General features: G+C 38.9%; 1 protein-coding gene across 1 annotated transcript in view; it reads left to right on the forward strand.

Annotated features, from left to right (window-relative positions):
• cusr (Copper-only SOD repeat protein) overlaps positions 1-21,173 on the forward strand; it is an 89,197-nt gene that overhangs the window by 38,857 nt on the left and 29,167 nt on the right. Inside the window, exons 4-5 of the mRNA XM_051922165.1 lie at positions 16,110-16,187; positions 21,028-21,132. Coding sequence (XP_051778125.1) covers positions 16,110-16,187; positions 21,028-21,132 — 183 coding nt within the window. The remainder of the gene's footprint in view (positions 1-16,109; positions 16,188-21,027; positions 21,133-21,173) is intronic.

Here is a 21,173-nt window from a genome sequence, read left to right on the forward strand (position 1 = left end):
TGACAAGAACATGCCACTTTGCCCAACAAAAACGGTCAATTATATTCATCTAATAATGACACTAAGTCAAATTTTAAAAGTCCATAAAGTTCCTAAAGTCTTAGCCTACATTTATTACTATGTTTTCATTTAAAAGTAACATTTTTAAATGAAAATGATCTCTGTTCACACTGGTGTTTTCACTTTATTTAGGAAAGTATCTCCATTCGCAATTAATTGACCAAAAATGCATATGACATAGCTATTTGCCTACAATGGGCACACATGCATTGGCAGAAACGGGAGTAATAAGTGTCCTCCTCACTAACCATTCATTTGCAGCTTATGTTTACACACAGAGAACAGAAATGGCGAATAGGAAAAAAAAAAAAACCTAGATTGTTTTGATTGGACTGATGATGAAGTGAAATTGTTATTGTGCAAAAGATACCTCAATTTTAACCTTTTCTACACTGCTGCTGGGGGGCTCGATTTGTTCTGGATGTGCTCTGTCTCTTGGCCTCAATAGGGGAGGCAAAATGGAGCAGGGGGGTGTTGAGAGGTGGGGGAAGAGAGCTTTGCTATTTCTTATTTGTCCTTTCTACCTCAGTAACTGTTAGCGCCAACACAACAATAGGCTTCATAGCCATAACACCTGGCAATGATATGAAATTTAGGTCAAAGCTATTATATTTATAAATGTACTACTTTAACTTAAGACTACAAAATGTCAACAAAAGTTCAGAAGCAATGTTTTTATGACCAAACTGTGAATTTTGTGAGCTGGAATATCAAAGGTCTCAATTATGAATTAAAGAGAAAGAAAGTATTCACTCACTTAACAAATGCCAATATAGTATTGTTACAGGACACTCACTTAAGTAAGGAACAGTTTTGGTTGCAAAGGGAGTTGGTTGGCCAAATTTAAGCTCCAGCTTTACAAAAAAAAAACACCTAGTGGTATAGGAATCTTAATATACAGAACCATCCTTTTTTGCAGTGTCAGACATAACATGTGATCCTGAAAGGTGATATGTCATGGTGATGGGCAATTTATTTAATACTAAAGTGATTCTGATAAATATTTATGCACCTTATATGAATGGCAAGAGATGTCATCCAAAATGTATTTGCATCTATTCCTAAAGTGAACACTCATAAAATTATAATGACTGGAGACTTTAATTGTGTTTTAAATCCAGACTTGGATAGGTCTTCAGCTACAGTAGCGATAACATCTAATTCTGCAAAAATAATTACACACATTGTAATGGATCAGATCACATGGATGTTTTTAAACCCTAAACTAAGAGCATATTCCTTCTTCTCACAAGTTCATCATTGCTACTCTTGTATGTACAACGCGATTGTTATCTCCGACCACGCCCCTCTGATCATGGAGTTTAAATCACTATGCCCTACACACTCATCTCGTAGTTTCCATTTTAACCCCCTGTCATTAGCTGTTGATAACTATACAGAATTCATATCCAAGCAAAATGATTATTTTCTAGAGATAAATGCATCCCCAGAGGTCTCTGCAGGAATACTCCGGGAAACTCTGAATGCATTTTTACGAGGACAGATTATTTCATATCTTTCTCACAAAAATAAATTGGAAACCAAGAAGGCATCTGAGTTAATCAGCGAAATTATCAGAATAGATCTAGAATACGCCAGACCTCCAAATGAGGCACTTTATAGGAAAAGACAGGTTTTGCAATTAGAATTTAACCTCTTGACTACTAGAGAAACAGAACAGCTCATCTTTAAATCACAACATCATTACTATGAACATGGAGAGAAGGCCAATAAGATTTTAGTCCAACAAATCTACAAGCAGGAAGTCTACAATGCAATAACAGCAATTACCAACACAGATGGAAATTAAATCATAGCCCATAGAAATATAACCCACAAATTTAGAGAGAACCGTAAGTCCTTACATTCTACTCTATCTAGATAAGATAAGACACAATCTAATGAGTTCTTTTACTTATTACAGATACCAAAACTATCTGTATAAACCTCTGACACGCTCAGAATTATTAGATACTATAAACTCACTTTAAAGTGGGAAAGCAGCTGGTCCTAATGGCTACCCAGTGTAATATTATAAAAAAAAAAAATAAGTTAGCTCGACTATTAATTGCAACATTTACAGAAGCTAAAGACAACAAACTTCTACCTCAAACTTTTCACCAAGCATTAAATTCCATCTTTCCTTAGAAAAATAAGGACTTACTACAATGTGCATCATACAGGCCAATCTCACTCCTGAATAATGATGTTAAGATAGTCTTCAAAGTTGTAGTTAGAAGGACTTTGAAGTGCTTCCTTCTGTAATATCACAAGACCAAACCGGATTTATTAAAGGCAGACATTTAGCTTCTAATCTTCAATGTTTGTTTAATATAATATACTAGCCAACCCTTGGCGTAGCATACCCCGCATAATTATGTATTGATGGGTGAACACTTCCTGAAAGACACAGTTGTCCAAATGGGGTGGGTTTGAGGATACAACTGTAAGTGAATGCAAAGATGGAACTCTGGTGAGAGGGCGGGGAAGCGGGCCCGAGAGGTTTCGGGTCCTAACCGTCCAACGACGGGTCGGCACAACCGGTAACGATCCTTCCGCAGGTTCACCTACGGAACCCGTGTTAGGACATTTACATCCTCTAGATAGGCAAGTTTGATCGTCTGACGCCCATTCTGCCCCCCCCCATTCTAGTCTGCCGATTTCTTAAGTCATCTCTTAGTCATCGTTCAGTACGCACTGCCTGCTCATGTGTCCGCCCCCAACTCCTCACCTGAATTGCTTTCGTCTGTGTACAGTCCCCATGCACTTGTGAGTCACATTGACTGTTCATTTTCCACACACCGCCTCAGTCGCATGCACCTGTGAGCCACGTTCAGGCCAGGTGAGATTTCCCGTGTTGACTCCAATTAAGCCAAAGGCTTCACACCTGGTGGTGCCCTTCCGTCAATTCCTTTCAGTTTCAGCTTTGCAACCATACTCCCCCCGGAACCCAAAGACTTTGGTTACCCGGTTGGCCATGGGAATAACGCCGCCGGTTCGCCAGTCGGCATCATGTATGGTCGGAACTACGACGGTATGTGATCTTCTTTGAACCTCCGACTTTTGTTCTTGGTTAATGAACACATTCTTGGCAAATGCTTTCGCTCTGGCGCCATGGTCGGCTGGTTAGTGAATTGTTGGTGGGCGGGGCTCTGTGAGTTGGCATCTTGCTTGCCATGGACTTAGTGAATTATATATATAGATTCACCCATTAAATCTAAAACCCCAGAGCTCTTATTACCTTTGGATGCAGAAAAAGCATGATATGGCTGAATTTGACTACTGTGGAAGCCAGGGCGCATACAGCCACCCTAACCTGACACAGATAGGCAGAGACACAAGTACAGCACATGACACACTTTTACTCAGAGTTGGGGAGCTCTTTAACCTCGCTCCCTAGAGGACAGCACAGTACAAAGCACTAACGTACACAGTCCTTTTCTTCTCTTTACCTCTCTCTCCCAGTCCTCCCGCCTCAACTCCCTCTCGGGCAAGCTTTGTCCTCTTCCACCCGAACCTGGCTCCCCTAATGGCGTGAGGCAGCTCCTTTTAAGCAGCTGCTAGGAGTGCGCCAGGTGGTTCATCAGCGTTAACCTGGAATCACTCCCAAGTGTGAAATTACCATATAATAAGCACAATTCGAGTTTCAAAAGTCTCCATTTTCATCCATCCACAATGCTCAGCTGGTGTTTTAAGAACTATACAGCTCTGGAGGATGTTTCTGAAAGTCTCCATTTTCAGGGGTTAAAAAAGCTTGGGTAGTGAACATTTTAAAGCAAAGAACATAGAGTAGTAGTGTGGATGTAGCCTTAGTGTCTAACACACTATTTAGCAACTTACTCCATGTTTCTAAACTTCTCTGCTGGAATAGAGTTAGCTTGAAAAAGATCCTGAAGGCAACTTTTGACATTTTTCTTAAACAAGCAATATGGAAGCAAAGAAACTACAGATATAAATACTAATAAAAAACAAGAGAAGTCAGACATATGCCTTCAGTAAAAACTCTGATGATAATGATGTCATACTTAAGGTGACAATGAATTATCTCAGTAGGTGCATCTGTGTGCCCCCTCAGAAAGGACTGCCACCTTGTTTAAGGTGAGCTGTTTTAACTCTTAGTTATTCCATCTCTATATATATATATAAAATGAGAAAACAGCCATCATTCATGCCTGGGTATAATGTCATCTGATGTGTGCAAGGGGATGGGAATCTCAGATGAACAATGGCAACAAGATGCACCATGATCAAAACAGACGGACTTCACATTGTACACCCAGTTTAAGAAATGAGCATTTCGTTATGCTAGTCTAGAATAATATGTATAATAATGTTCACTCTTTAGTCATGCAAAACCCAGTATAAATGCAAAGGATGACAAGTTATAAACAAGTTAGAAAATATACAGTACACATGGCATAACAATTACAGTAAGCACATTTGGGGACTTAGCTAACTGTATCTAAACTTGGGACATTTTTAATTCTTCTATAAGTACTTTATCAAAGAGACAGAAACAAAGCACCTATCATTAAATAACCTCTCTCAAAGTAATTTTAAAACAGCAAATGTTTCAAAAATGAATGTTCAATAGAATGTTTCACTGTTTTAAAAGATGTACAGCATTTTCTATTTGAGATATCTCGCTACAAATCTCGCTGTTGACAGATTTTCCCACATTTTATATAAATTCACCTAAAGAATATTTTTTTTGTTATAAATAGAGGAAACAAAGGAGAAAATAAGCAAAAAATACAACAAAAGCACAAAATAAAACAAAGTAAATAAAGAAAAGACAAAAAACTCTACGGCTAAGATGGGTCTTCCTAAAACAGGTGATGAATGAAATTTCTTAGGTGATGTGGCTGGTTGATGTCCTCACTTTGCACTCCCACAAGCATTCATCTTTCTCACCTCCTGTACCTTGTGCTTCAAATGACTCAAAGTTTGCTGGGTACTTCACTATAAGGAGTTTGTAAGTTCTGGCTAAGGACAATGTCTGGAGTAATCCCCCTACTTTCTGGGCTGGAAATGCCCACAAAAACTACAGCATCCACCAGTAATCCTCTTTATGAATTGGCATGATGACATGTATTGTTTCTGTCAGAGCTTACTACAGTCGACCCCTGATATACGACCGGCCTGACATGCGAACAACTTGGTTTACGACCAAAATTTATGTTTTGAATTACGACCAACGTCTTGCGTTACGACCTGAATGCGGTCACGTGTATCCACTTGTGTGACTGTAAACAAACAGCCGAGAGCATTTGTAAGCGTCAGTCGGAGCCCAGATACATGTGTTTGTGGATGTAATTTCGGTCAGTGCAGTGATTAATATAATTTATTTCGATAATTGCTAAGGAAGGAACAGAAGGTAACGAAGGTAAAGAAAGCGATCACAATTGAAACGAAGAAGGAAATTGTGTGGAAATATGAGTGTGGCGTTCGAGTGACCAATCTCGCTAATATGTACAGCATGTCGAAATCCACCATCTCGACAATTTTACAAAGAAAAGATTTGTATAAGGAAGCTCCTTCCAAACAATAACCACCTTCCATTTCATTCTCCTCCTCCTCCCTTCCTGCAAGCCAAAGATGTCAACTTAAATGGTGAGTACAGCATGAAATTGTTGTTTCTGGTAGGCTAGGCACTTTTTATAACTTTTTGGTTAGTAAATTAGAAAAATTATTGGTGTTCTTGGTAAATTATGCACATTATACAACCCTTTTTATTAAAAAAAGTTAAGTGTTGCTGTGGGAGATTCAGAACACATTAAGGGCATTTCCATTATTTCTTATGGGAAAAACAGTCTTGACTTACAACCAACTTGAGTTACAACCAGCCCTCGCGAACGAATTGAGTTCGTAAGTCAAGGGTCCACTGTATTCTTCTACAGGAAGGACTTTGTCAGGCCCTGCCTTATCTTTCTAACACCCTTATAGCCCGCAAATCCCATTCTTTATTCTACACAATGTCTTTTATATTGTAAACAACCATCCATCACAGAGCTCTAGTAGGATCGATTGCATATACCATACTGCAAGTATTAAATGACTTGCTGTCGGTCACACAGTGAATCAGAGATGAGAGATGATCCAGTGGCCTTGCGGTATACAGCTGAATGCCTTATCCTCTAGGGGACATGGCCCGCCTAAAGCTGATATGAGCATTGAAAATGGAAAAGAGGAGCTATACTTTGGATTGAGGCACCATCAGTATCACTACATGTGTAATGATTTTATAACCCAGTACTACAACCATGACTAATAAAGGAATATATACAATTTTATTTATGTTTGCATGCATGTGTCTTAAATATGCATTATACATCTTTTTATTTTCAGTGTTCTTCAACTTCATTGTCTGAGTGATTTCCTCAGAATCACAGTGATTGAGGGCTAAACAAACAACCCTGAACTTCAGAATCCAGTACTTTAACTACTTGGCCAAAACTGAAGAGAAGCTGTAGGCAAACACACAATACAAAAATGCTTTTATAATCCATCCAATTACTAAACCCAGATCAGATCTGAGGGAGCAGGTGGTTATCCCTGCAGCAGTGAAAGCAATACAGGAACCAAAATAAAGAAATACATTGCAGGGCACGCTAAATACACATCCACACACTCAATCATTGGGCTAATTTCGTTATTATTCAAATCAACATGTACTTTTTGGAAAGTAGACAAAAAACGAAAGACGTAAACTGCACAGACAAGGGAAGATACAGACAGTGAAGAGGCCAAGATTTGAACCCAATACTCTGAAATGGTGACACAAACCACAGCATTAATTACTGCACAACCATGTTGCCATCATGTTTATACTCTAACCCTAAAAGCCAGCTACTGTTTTTCTGGTATCAGCGCTCTGTATCGTGTGTGTGTCAAGATTTACTTCACACATCTTTACACTGCTCCAATGGGCAGGACACAGAGCACTGAGTGAATATTCTTTGAATGTTCCTGAGAGAACTGACTGTTGTTATGTTCACAAAGATAAACCGTAATTACAGTGATTCAGCATGTTCTCACACTTTATGTCTCTTCTCAGTCAAGGAAATACTAGACTGCTTTGTAGTGTTCTGCTATAGACAGGGGCCCCTCACTTCCTGGGACTTTGCCAAAACTTAACACACATACAGAAAAATATATAATGTGCCTATACTGTGACAAACTTTTGACAGATGATAGATAATTTAGCAGTCTGGGCTATAGAATGGTTTTCTAGAGTTTTTATAATCTTTTACACTTGTTTTAAACTATGCAGGACTCATATATATATTCAAATCTGTACTTTTGTTAATTTAATTTTTACTTTGTTTTGAATTTTGATATATATGTTAGTTGCTAGGGGGTGCGTCCTGGAAGTCCTGTCTTAGGACTCATCTCGGTGATGGTATAAAAGCAAGTGTGGCCTTTTTCATTATCAGGGTGCAAGGTGTGTTGGTGGTTACTGCTGGTCTCTTACTGTTCCAGAGTGCCGGGGTAAAATCCTGAGCCCTTTCCCAGTGAGGGTTGGATTTCCAGTGGGTAGTCCAGTTTTCCTCCCACATGCCCCAAGACGTGCTGGTTTGGCTAGTTTGTGGCTTGTTGGTGTGTGTGTGGGTATGTCCATGTTTCATGGAATTGAACCTTGTCCATGGCTCTTTACTGCTTTGTGTTAAGGGCTAGCTGGATAGGCTCTGGTCCCTCGTAACTCTGCATTGAATTAAGCAAGTTTGAGAATAAGAAGAGATGTGAACATTAATGCTTAATAATGCTTAATAAACTTCATGGCTCCCGGTCAAACTTGTTATAAAGTTTCCCTTTAATATTTGCTTCTTTGTAAAATACCAAATTGGCTTCAATAAGAATAATCACATTTTCTTAGTGCCGGTGAGTCTGGTTTTATGCTGGGATATTTACTAGCTTGCCATGATTCTGTACTTGAAATGCAAGTTCTGAAAACTGATTGATGGATTACTACAAATATGGTGCCTGCAGTGCAGGGCTCGACCCCCTGTCTACAGTGCATACTGTTTAAATGAAAAGGGTTACCAAGAGCTTGTGTGTGAAGATGAAATGTAAGCAGCAAAATAAACAAATAAGCTGCAAATGAACTCAATAAATTTAACATATGCATTTAACATGCATGCTTGTTGGTGAAGCACTTTAAAATCAATTACTGTAATATGAACCATGTTTTCTTGAAGGGCGGCACGGTGGCGCAGTGGGTAGCGCTGCTGCCTCGCAGTTGGGAGACCTGAGGACCTGGGTTCGCTTCCCGGGTCCTCCCTGCGTGGAGTTTGCATGTTCTCCCCGTGTCTGCGTGGGTTTCCTCCCACAGTCCAAAGACATGCTGGTTAGGTGGATTGGCGATTCTAAATTGGCCCTAGTGTGTGCTTGGTGTGTTTGTGTGTGTCCTGCGGTGGGTTGGCACCCTGCCCAGGATTGGTTCCTGCCTTGTGCCCTGTGTTGGCTGGGATTGGCTCCAGCAGACCCCCGTGACCCTGTGTTCGGATTCAGCGGGTTGAAAAATGGATGGATGGATGGATGGACTCAAGTAAAATTAATGAAAACAAATACGAGTAGCAAAATAAATGAATAAGCAGCAAATGTGAAGGGAGATCACAGGATAGGTATTCTCTGACATTGTTTCTATGAAATACATAAGAATGTGATGATGGGACAATTGTTAAGCAGGAATACAATAAATATTCAACTGGATATCTGCTTTTAAACTAAAAAAAACACATGTATGAAAAAAATAAAACTGCCATTTAAAAAAGAAATGTGCAATACATTGAAATATACAGCATTTTATATTGTAGGGTTAAAAGAATGACACTAACAGTTAAATTTAAGCTGTCAGTAAAAGGTGACGTCCCCTCAGCTGGTGAGTGAATTAATTGGCTGTGTACTCTGTCTCCCAGTGGGGTTTCATCACTTGACCAGATACGGGGCTTTGACTTCCTTAAATCTCATTTTCCATTTAGCAGATGGATCTGTCAGTAGAAAGACTAAATATTTGCATTCATAAAAATAAAGTCTTGATTTTGTGGAAGATAAAAAGCTGTAACTGTCTTTTTGCTATGTTTACATACTTATGACTTAAACAATATTAAAAATAAACAAAAAGTGGGATTTGAGATAGTAAAGCTTGAAAGTATGGAACACTTAAAAGTAGCCCAAGCCTATTTACTAGGTGACTAATTCAAAATGTCTAACATGTATCAAAAAATAAATAGAAATAAGATTAATGAATTAAGATATTATCTGGAAAATGATTTGCTTTTACTATTTTGGAACATCGGAAGAGCCTGCACCACTATTCCACAGTAAATACTGGAACTGCCTTTCTTCCACAGGAAGGTATTATACGCAGCACATAAGAGGGGGAAATTGATCCTGGAATTAAAAAAAAATAAAAAATGTATACAACTTCCAACAATTCCATTCACCGTCAAAATATCCACCTTGAAATGCAATACACTTGTCCCAGTGTGTCTTCCATTCCTGGAAATATTTTCTCTAGTTATCTGTTGTTACTGTGTCTAGGAGTCTCCTGTTAGTTGTTCCAAGATTTTTTCCATGGTAGCAAATCATCTTCCCTTCAGTCTCAATTGTATTTTTGGGAACAAAAAGAAGTCGCAGGGAGCAAGGGCTGCTGAATTAATGGGGGTGTGTGACAACAACCATATTTTCTTTGGTCAGAAATTCTTTAACTGACAACATGGTGTGTGCAGGAGTGCTTTCATGGTACAGTGGTATATGGAGAATACACTGTCATTGTGCAAAATGCAGTTTTGCACGCTCTAATTGCTACGGACATTTTTTTCCTGATGCTTTACCGTAGATGCCCCAGCCTTCAGTTTACTGTTGCCGATTATCAATCTGTTCATGGGGAACAAATTTTAAAAAGACTGTTAATGTCCAGCGGCTATGGGTCATCTGTTGGTGAAGAAAGATTCACGGACCGTCGTGGAGTCAATGGAGGCTCTGATCGGGGCGCTCGAGAGACTGAACGAGTGTCTGGGCTTGCGAGTGTCCTGGATAAAAACCAAGATCCAGGCCTTTAATGACCTCTTGGGCACAGCCATCTGCAGTGTTTCTGTTTGCAGAGAGAGTGTCGATCTTTTCGAGAGGTTTACTTACCTTGGCAGTGGCATTCATGTCTCTGGTGACTCTTCCTATGAAGTCAGTAGATTGATTGGGAAAGCATGGGGGGGTCATGAGGTCGCTGGAAAGGGGTGTGTGGTGCTCACGATATCTGTGTAAAAGGACGAAGGTCCAAGTCTTTAGAGTCGTGGTGCTTCCTGTCTTGCTATATGGTTGCGAGACAAGGATGCTATCCAGTGACCTGAGATGAAGACTGGACTCCTTTGGTACTGCGTCTATTTGGAAAATTCTTGGGTACCGTTGGTTTGATTTTGTGATGAATGAGCGGTTGCTCATGGAGTCCTAAATGAGGCACATTACCTGCATTGTGAGGGAGTTTCAGTTACGGCACTATGGCCATGAGGTGCGTTTCCCCGAGGGTGATCTGCCTCGTAAGATCCTCATTATTGGGGACCCGAGCGGCTGGACCAGGCCAAGGGGTCGCCCATGTAACACCTGGCTGCGGCAGATAGAGGTTCATTTCTGAAGGGTGGCACTGGACCGCATGTCTGCCTGGGGGGTTGCCAACCGGGATCCCAAGTTGTTTTGTCATGTAGTGGGTGTGGCAACGCATTGTACCAGTGCCCGCTCCCCAACTTGACTTGACTTGTTAATGTTGAAAAACAAGACTATCGATGTTCAATAGGACCTGAAGTGCTTTTTCGTGCTGAAGTCACCTGCACAATTGTAGAATAAATGCCAGAAATATGATCTTTATCTAATCAGCACAGTACCACTCAGTGGACTTATTAACAAGGCTCTAGGCATTTGATACCTAGCAGCATAGCCGATAACTGTTGCTTACTCCTGTGCTATTGACCAACTGTGGAATGTTTGGGTCCTCATACACCTCTGAGACGTGGGTTTTCTCTAGTGATATAGCCACAAAATATTATCTGCTTCCACCACGACAGAAGGAGGCCTCAGCATTAATAACAAAGTTGGAAAATGTATGCAAGACATAACATTCAAGTGCATTCAAGGATTAGTTAAAGTAAAAAATGAGATACAGATATCACATTTTTATTGATTAAATACTTTTGTAAAAATTAATTATATCCAAAAACAGCAAGTGATGCATGTTTTTAAATTGCATTTTATAGTACTTCTTCTTCTTCTTCTGGCTGCTCCTGTTAGGGGTTGCCACAGCAGATCATCTTCTTCCATATGTTTCTGTCCTCTGCATCTTGCTCTGTCACACCCATCACCTTCATGTCCTCTCTCACCACATCCAAAAACCTTCCCTTAGGCATTCCACTTTTTCTCTTGCCTGGCAGCTCCATTTGTAGAATCCTTCTCCCAATATACTCAGCATCTCTCTTCTGCACATGTCCAAACCAATGCAATCTTGCCTCTCTGACTTTGTCTCCCAACCGTCCAACTAGAGCAGACCCTCTAATGTATTCATTTCCAATCCTGTCCATCCTCGTCACACCCAGTGCAAATCTTAGCATCTTTAACACTGCCACCTCCAGTTCTGTCTCCTGCTTTCTGATCAGTACCACCGTCTCCAACCCATATAACATAGCTGGTCTTACTACTGTCCTGTAGACCTTCCCTTTCACTCTTGCTGATACCCGTCTATCACAAATTACTCCTGACACTCTTCACCCATTCCACCCTACATGCACACTCTTTTTCACCTCTCTTCCACAATCCCCATTACTCTGTACTGTTGATCCCAAGTATTTAAACTCATCCACCTTCGCCAACTCTACTCCTTGCATCCTCACTATTCTACTGACCTTCCTTTCATTTACACACATGTATTCCATCTTGTTCCTACATTCATCTCCTCTCTCAAGCATATCGTCAACTCTCCAGGATCTCCTTTGACCTGCTCCCTAGTCTCGCTACAGATCACAATGTATTCAGCAAACATCATAGTCCACAGGCACTCCTGTCTAATATTGTCTGTCAATCTGTCCATCAACACTGCAAATAAGAAGGGGCTCAAAGCCAGTCCCCGATGTATTCCCACCTCCATGTGGAATGCATCCGTCACTCCTACTACAGACCTCACCACTGTCACACTTCCCTCATACATATCCTGTACAACTCTTATGTACTTCTCTGCCACTTCCTCATACAATACCACAACTCCTCTTGAGGCACCCTGTCATATGCTTTCTCCAGGTCCACAATGATGCAATGCAACTCCTACTGATCTTCTCTATACTTCTCCATCAACACCCTCAGAGCAAACATTGCATCTGTGGTGCTCTTTCTTGGCATGAAACCATACTGCTGCTCACTAATCATCACTTCCCTTTTTAACACTAGCTTCCACTACTCTTTCCTATAACTTCATGCTGTGGCTCATCAATTTTATTCCCCTGTAGTTACTACAGCTCTACACAACCCTCTTATTCTTAAAAATCAGGACCAGTACACTTCTTCTCCACACCTCAGGCATCCTCTCAATTTCCAAGATTCCATTAAACAATCTGGTTAAAAACTCCACTGCCAACTCTCCTAAACATCTCCATGCTTCCACAGGTATGTCATCTAGACCAGTGGTCCCCAACCTTTTTAACAGCAAGGACCACTTTATTAGATGCAAATTTTTCCACGGACCAGTCGGGGGGGGGGGGTTTGGGGGGGCAGTTTTATACACAATTTACATAACATTTCTATTATTATTAAGTTATTAAGCAGTTTGCATACGTTTGCAACCCGAGATTTTTCTTCTTTTTTTGCATAAAACAAAGACATATGCTTTGTATTTGCCATTCCAACAGATTGCACATCACAAACATTAACACTTCTATCTTTTTTTCGTGTCTGCCGTTTCTATAGGAGGGTGACAATGAGTTAAATTCCAATGGATGTTTTTCAGATTTTGACAAGCATTAAGCAAAAGGTATCACTGAAAACCACAGAAAACAAAAACAGCAAAAAAAAAAAAAAAAAAAAACAGTACGAGGAAAGTTCGAAGAAAGATTTTTTTTTTTTTTTTACTATGTTTCTGTTTGGGGATCAACTGAGCTGTGCACACAGATCTAACTGCTCTGTGGATGATTTGTTCAAGCATTTCAAGGTCACTTCGTTGTAATGAAAGCATCTGCTGAATGTACTTCGTAGTAACGCGATTTCTATAGACTCGCATCATATGGGGAAACTGTTGGGACCATAAAAATAACTTTGTTGTAATACTCCCTCACCTCGGTCTCTTTCCTCTCTCTGCGCCGCTGCAAAGCCCCGCCCGCCAAGCGTTCTGAAAAGTCTGAGTGAGTCTCCGTTGCCGGCAGTTCTCTCGCGGCCCGGCTTTCAGACGGCTGCGGCCCGGTAGTGGGCCGCGGACCGGGGGTTGGGGACCCCTGATCTAGACCAACAGCCTTTCCATTCTTCATTCTTTTTAATAGCTGTCCTTACTTCCTCCTTGGTAATCCATCACACATCCTGATTCACTATCTCCACATTATCCAATCTTCTCTTTCTTTCATTCATCAGCCTCTCAAAGTACCCTTTCCATCTGCTCAACACATTCTCCTCGTGTATGAGTATGTTTTCATCTTTATCCTTTATCACTCTAACCTGCTGCACATTTTTACCAGCTCGGTCCCTCTGCCTAGCCAATCGGTACAGGTCTTTTTTTCCCCTCCTTAGTCTCTATCTTCTCAAACAACTCATCATACGCCTTTTCTTTAGCCATTGCCACCTATCTCTTCACCTTGCGCCTTATCTCCTTGTACTCTTGTCTACTAGGACTATTTCATTTATGTTAGGTAGAATGCCCAGAGGGGACTGGGCGGTCTCGTGGCCTGGAACCCCTACAGATTTTATTTTTTTCTCCAGCTTTCTGGAGTTTTTTTTTTTTTTTTTTTCTGTCCACCCTGGCCATCGGACCTTACTCCTTTTCTATGTTAACTAATGTTGTCTTATTTTAATTTCTTATTTTGTCTTTTATTTTTCTTCATTATGTAAAGCACTTTGAGCTACTTTTTGTATGAAAATGAGCTATATAAATAAAAATGTTGTTGTTGTTACTTTCTGCAGTTCTCTGACTATCCCACTTCTTCTTCACCATCCTCTTCCTCTGTATACTCTCCTGTACTTCCACATTCCATCATCAGGTTTCCTTTTCCTCCTTCCTCTGTCCAGATGTCACGCTAAGCACCCTTCTTGCTGTCACTCTTTCTACTTCTGCTGTAGTGGCCCAGCTGTCTGGCAACTCTTCTCTGCCACCCAGTACCTGTCCATTTTTAACTTCCACCACTACTTGATCCTTCGCTCTGTCCACCATCCTATGTTGCCTAACTACACTTTCTCCTACCAACACTTTGCAGTCTTCAATCTCCTTCAGATTGACTCTTCTGCATAGGATATAATCTACCTGTGTGTATCTTCCTCCACTCTTGTACATCACCTTATGGTCCTCCCTCTTCTTAAAATATGTATTCACTACAGCCGTGCCCATCTTTTTTTGCAAAATCCACTATCATCTGGAACCATGAGTACAGCATATAAATTACTCACAGTGAATAGACTGGGATTCACATCCAATTCCTGCACACTCTGAGGCATCAGCAAGCTACATGGAGTTTAGTGGCAACTGAACTAACCGAAACAAAAATAACACATTTGAGAAACAATTTGTTTAAATTACTGAAGAATGTGGTAACAAACATAAAACAATAATCATCGACTAGTATGAAATAAATAAAAAACAAATAAAACATTTGGATCATCCATTCTATGAATGGGTGGAGTGGTGGCTTTGAGGCTTGGGATCTTGCTGGCAATCAGAAGGTTGCCAGTTCGAATCCTGTAAACGGCAGATATGATTCTATTCCTTAACCTGCAATTGCTTCATCCTGGGCATGATGTTTATCTCCATCCAGCCCTGCAAGAAGGTCCTCCAAATTACAGGGAAAACCTGGGGGTTGGTGGCAGGACTGGCACTCCCGGTACCATAAAAAACCTCACACTGTTCCAGTGTGGTGCTGAGGTGTCACCTGCTGCACTTAAGTCCCAATTCAGGTGGTTCAGTGTGTGGTGGGTGCGGCAAAACGCTATCAGAGCATGCTCCCATCCTCTATTCTGAGAATGTCTTTTAAACCTTTTGCACTGGTTCGTGTTAAATGTGAATGCACATTACACTAATACCACATGAAAATTATTAGAACAAAGGATGGCCTTTAATTTACATATAGACAGTCTTTCACCAGGGGTATGATTTAGGGTGACTTTGTCTTAACTGATATAAATAATCTTCTCTTCCACTACTTTCAAATTAGAATTTTGCTAAAAGAAACCTGCCCAATTTTTCACACCTCCCACTCATTTCCAGTCAAGAAGAAATACTGATCAGTCCTAAAGACTCAGACAGGATCTCAACAATATATAAGAACATCTCAAATAATCTTCCCTTCAAAGATCCTAGGGTGGTGGGAAAAGGATCTTTCATTTCAGTTAATGTCTCACAAAAGGAGTGGAAGGCAGCCTTGCACAGAATACACTTTATCGGTATATGCATATAGCATTCAACTTAAAATCTTTCTTTGATCACATTTATCTTGTTTAAAATTGAGAGAGATCTAACCTGTGAACATTGCAATCTAGATCCAGGGTCACTGGGCCAAATGTTTTGGGAGTGCAGCAAATGAACATTATTTTGGACAAAAATCTTTGAATGCCTATCAGATAACCTTGGTGTCACAATCACTACTAACCGTTAACAGTTATGTTTGGTATACTCCCAGATGGGCTTAAAGTGGAGAAGGACAAACAAACTGTAATTACCTACACCACACTACTAGCATTTAAGGAATAACTTATTACTACACATAGTAAACTGTCCTCTCAAATTTCAAAGGCATGTGTGTGTTTACATTGACTAGGAAATCAAAGTGTTAAAATGATGCATTGTCAGAGATCCTTTAGCTTTCAGTTTTATTTTACAGGTTCAGCAAATATTTTCAGATGGAAGTTTCAGTGATACGATTATAAATGTGGACTTGCAAGGAACACCAGGAGTCACAGTGAGTATTACAATTAAGTATATAAAACAGATATTTACCTTGGACAGTTTTAAAAAATTTAAATGACAGTTAAAATGTATTTATTAATGTATTTATTTGACTAAAACACAGTATGACTAAAGCAGTTACCCTGCAGATCACTGAAGAACACAATAATGATAATGAGAACTGTAATCCCTGAAACTGGATTGGAGAATAAATCAAAACCACTATAAAATGAGTAGAGTTCTCCAGCTTAAGAATGCCCACATTTCATCACTTACTTATTTTTAGATAGTATGTTGAGGTAAAAAGGACTTTTATGGAAATGTGGTCTATGATAGCTGTCTGTGAACTGGTTTCTTATGTATTAAATCAAGCTGAGTTGTGGGCAAGAGAGTTAGGAATCACCCCATGAAGGGGAAAAAAAGCAACATCAAAAACAAGAAAGCTATAAATGTTCAGTCAATTAATCATTGTTAAATAAAATAATAAAGTCACAATCTTAAGAACTCAGATGTTGTGACTGAAAAAATTGTCCATCCAATCAATGACAAAGATATTTATTTATGAAGAAATAGCAGATCGCAGTCATGTATAGTTCAGCAAGGGACAGAAATGCAAGATATCATTAGTAAAAATTGTAAGAAAATCAAAGTAATTATTAAGAAAAGAGCTGATTTGTAATTTTTTTATTATTAAAATGCTGAAAATGCTTAATTTAATTTTTATTATTACTAGTCTTTCCCTAGAAGCTAGGTTTAGAAGAGTTCTTATGGTGCCTATCGTTAAATAAGACTACCACCATGGTGTTACACTAAAATGTGTGAGCAATGAAGACTACACTTCCAGTAACCACTGTTAGAAAAGACAAAGATATCATTTATTTGTGACATCCAATCAGGTAAAGACAAAAACAAAATAACAATAAAAAAACCATTTGTAAACAAATACTGAATGAAAGTGTAGACATATTGCACAACATTGCGGATTTTGTTTTAATTATTGTTTTTTTTTCCCAAATTTAATTTTATATTTTGAAACTCTGAAGTCATTTAGACCATGCAATATTATAATATATATTATATATGCAATATTTTTTGGTATTTTATTAGTATTGCTACACTGCCATTTTTATTTTGTTTTCAAACAAGTGAGCTACCATTTTGTGCTTTTTGTTATTGGCAATGGCTTCTACATAGTGTCCAGATTTTGCAATGCAGGATATCATAGAGTTGATGCTATTTATGATAGTAGCGGGCTAAATGGTGATGTGTATCTTGTGTATCCTTGTTTTTGGATTCAGTTGATAAAACTTCCTGTGGCTGCTATTGGTAAAATCTATTTTGCGAATAAGGCCTTTCCTATGGTGAGAGGACACTCTCTGACTACTTTTTGAACCTGGGGTTTCAAAGCCAAGAGAAGGCTAGCTTTTTGTCCACATAGTTGCTATTGTTTTCTTTAAAAAAACTGATAATGTGAAATATTTGATGGGAGTACCTAGGCCTTCTTTTTTTCGTTTACCCTTGAACATAGCAAATAAGCCTTAGATGTGTGTACTGTGATTGCCACTGCTGTGCAGCCAGAGATGCTGATTGCAAAGTGGTGACATTATTAAATGCTGCCAGCCCCTAGACACCTGTCTGTAGTGCACATAAGGCATTGGCCTGCCGTTGAGAAAGTGGAATTATTTTAGTCAACAGCTGCACAGTTTGATGCTGAATAGCAGTCAATCAAGAAAGCGATCATAAAATAGAGAATTTAGAATACAGATGGGAACTACAGAATTGATGTAACAATGGCTATGGCAGATGATCATTGTATATCAGGCAAAAGGATATGTAGCATAGAAAAACTTAAAAAATGCACATCAGTTGAGGTAACACAGAAGCTGATGTCAGGAAGGGGATGACCACCTCAGAGTGTGCAGTGGGACTGCAGGCTGCTGATGCCTAATCCTTATAAATATATGACAACAATAGGAAAACTATTCAGTTCAATTTTAAAACAATTTAAAAGCCCAGTGCATCACTGTATTATAATTTCATATATAATATGTGAAAAGAATGGGATGCTACTCAGTCACAGTGCCAACTGGATTACATTTCATGATGTGTCAGAGAAGGGCTACTCTTCTGGCAACCACTTATCCCAAAATAATATTAATTAGGTCAAAAATTAAATTAATCTTTAATCTTGAGGTGATTTTAAACTTCTACAGTGTATGTCAGGATCAGTTGCATCCAAGCCCTGGAACCATTTATCAGGTCCTGGGTAGTCCTAAATATACTACAAAGGTTAGCATTCTCTGTTAAGGTTCCATGTGCCCCTGCGCTCACCTATTGGCCATGAGCTTGAGGCCTCTTGACAGCCTATTAAATACTTAAAATTATAAAAATGTTATTTTTTAATTAAACAAATAAAAGAAGTGGGTACTGCAAAATTAAAACAAGTATAATTCAAAATATATTAATTATAAGTAATGATACAAAAAAAATGAACATTTTTTGTTGCATTACAAATCACTTTTGCCCTCATTACCATCTTCTTTGGAACAATATTCAAAATATTTTATGAAAAAGATTAATTAATCTTTGCTGTACTAAGTAGATTCTGATAGAGGTCACAATCAAAGAAGATTAAGGAAGTGAGTCATACTATATGATTACAGTTTTATTTTTATTTTTTGTGGATTAATAGACAAAAGAGAAATGTATTCTAAATATCAGTCCCCAAAGCTTTAACCAGAAATGAAAGACAGAAAATAAGTAAAAGTTTAGAACACTAAATTTAAAAAATTTCGCTGAAGGCACATGGATTTTTTGATATGTTTCAATCCAAAGACCATGAAGATAAGAACTGGTATATCATTATCTAAAATAGCAGTGACCTACGCTTAAGACTTTATGGGCATGACCACCTCATGTCTTCTCTCTTCTCCAAACACATACGCACACAGTAATAAATCAAATGCAACTACACTATGCTTCATCTTTTCAAAGAAAAAAATCTTTATGCACATTTTGTAATGCAAAAGTATTCCTATACTCTTTCTTTTTCTTTGTTTTGTTTTAGTGCACCATAGCATGCACATGATTTTAGGCTAACTTGCAAGTGGTTAATAATATTGACACAAAATCACAACAAAGTTGTTCATGGTCCTGAAGTCACTACTCACAAGATATGTTGCAACACAACTGGAGTAGCTTATGAGCTCAAAAATAATTTGCACTCTGGTCTTGAGGTTATCAGTTGTGAGACGTTCTACAAGCAATTCCCATATTTCAGGTCCCATTGAACAATCAGGAATCAACTTCATGGTTATGCTTTTACAAACATTGTTGCAAAACATTGGTGAACACATGGGAAGGAGGATAGACTGGTTGGGTTTTAGCAAGCAAACCTCCATTTTATGATATTTCTTCAGAGAAATGTTACAAGTGTGTTATCAAAAAAGAAATACTGAGGAACGCTGGCCTGCAACTACAAATTCCTGGTAGCACTGAATGTTTGTGCTTTTAATAGACTAGTAGTGCAGTCTGCTAGTCATAAACTAAAAGCTAATCTAGTGAATATTGACAGTGAGCTTACCTATATTTAGCCTTCCATAAAAAACAAAGACACGGTGACAAATCATTACATTTTTCACTGTGTCAAATTTGCAGGTAACCTAAAGTCTCACCCAATGATCTCACTACATAATCATGTAAGACCGTTGAAAAGTAACACCTGTAAAATCACACAGCGTATGCTTAGTTCTGATCAGCTATCAATACAAACAATTGACTACCAGTAAGTGTGAGAGGGCACAAAACTCCTGATGTCATAACATGGCTCAAAATTTCCTATTGTGCACCCAACCCTAAGCTGAAGCTTCCCTGTTTTGTATTCAATTGGTGCTGCCATAGCTTGTACAGAAAGAGGGTGCTTAGCAAGCCAACATCTACAGGGGAACTTAAAAGTTATCATTTCTATGTTTGTGTGATCCCACTTGCGAATGCAGATGTGCAACTGCAACATGTAAAGCATAGCTCCATGTTTGGTGTTTAGGGTTCTTGGTGCCTGCACCGCCAGGCACTCTCCTGATTGACAATACATGCTAATCCAAAACAGTGTTTGGGTGACAAGTGCCAGCCCCTGGAGTCAAAAAAGGACAAAATGGAATTTAAAAGGCAATGCAAAATATAAACAAAATCCCCAAAGAGAAAAAAAAATTTCAGAATAACAAAATGAGAGCCATAACAAAGACTACACATAAGGAAACCAAGAAATTCATATCAATCTTAATAATTCTCTAAACAGCTGTCCATCAAGGAACAAAGGTCCAGATTAGAAAATGCAGGAAGAAAAAACAAACGAGATTTAAGGAAGGGAGGATATAATAATCACGAAATGAGTGTTACCACTAAAGGTATGCTTAAAGAAGTAGTCTGCTTCACTGCACTAAAAGGAGAAATCCAGAATACAAAACCAACAAATATCAAATTTGTGAGGTTGGGAAGAAAGTAAGTCAAAACCACAAAACTACACTAACCATGTCTGATGTGGAGGCAGTTTCAGCCTCAGCTACTCTACATCCTTTCTTTTCCATGGGACAAAGTTCACTTATTTCCTTGTGAGCCCTACTAAATTTTATAGCAGCAACCTAATGCCATTCAGGTCATGTGATGCTGTGTTGCATGATGTGTGCCGTTGGTATAAATACTACGGTGGAGAAAAAAACACAAAATGTCTAAGCCCATAAAAAAGTAGCAATGTGATAACATTACAAAAATTAACAATAATAATTATAAATAAATAAAACAATATAAATAGTGGATTCAAAGTTTTGAGACTAATATCGTTCTTTTCACTATTAAAGGTCACAGAAGCGTTGTGGTATATTCATATCAATCAGACGAAAGAAAACGACAAAAAGTGTACAGAAGTTGGGGATCACTTTAATCCTTACGGTTTACGCATTGGGGTAAGTGCTATTTTATTCTTGATTCATTAAATACTGAATTG

The sequence above is a fragment of the Erpetoichthys calabaricus genome, chromosome 2 (genome assembly GCF_900747795.2).
Source record: "Erpetoichthys calabaricus chromosome 2, fErpCal1.3, whole genome shotgun sequence".
Taxonomy (NCBI): Eukaryota; Metazoa; Chordata; class Cladistia; order Polypteriformes; family Polypteridae; genus Erpetoichthys; species Erpetoichthys calabaricus.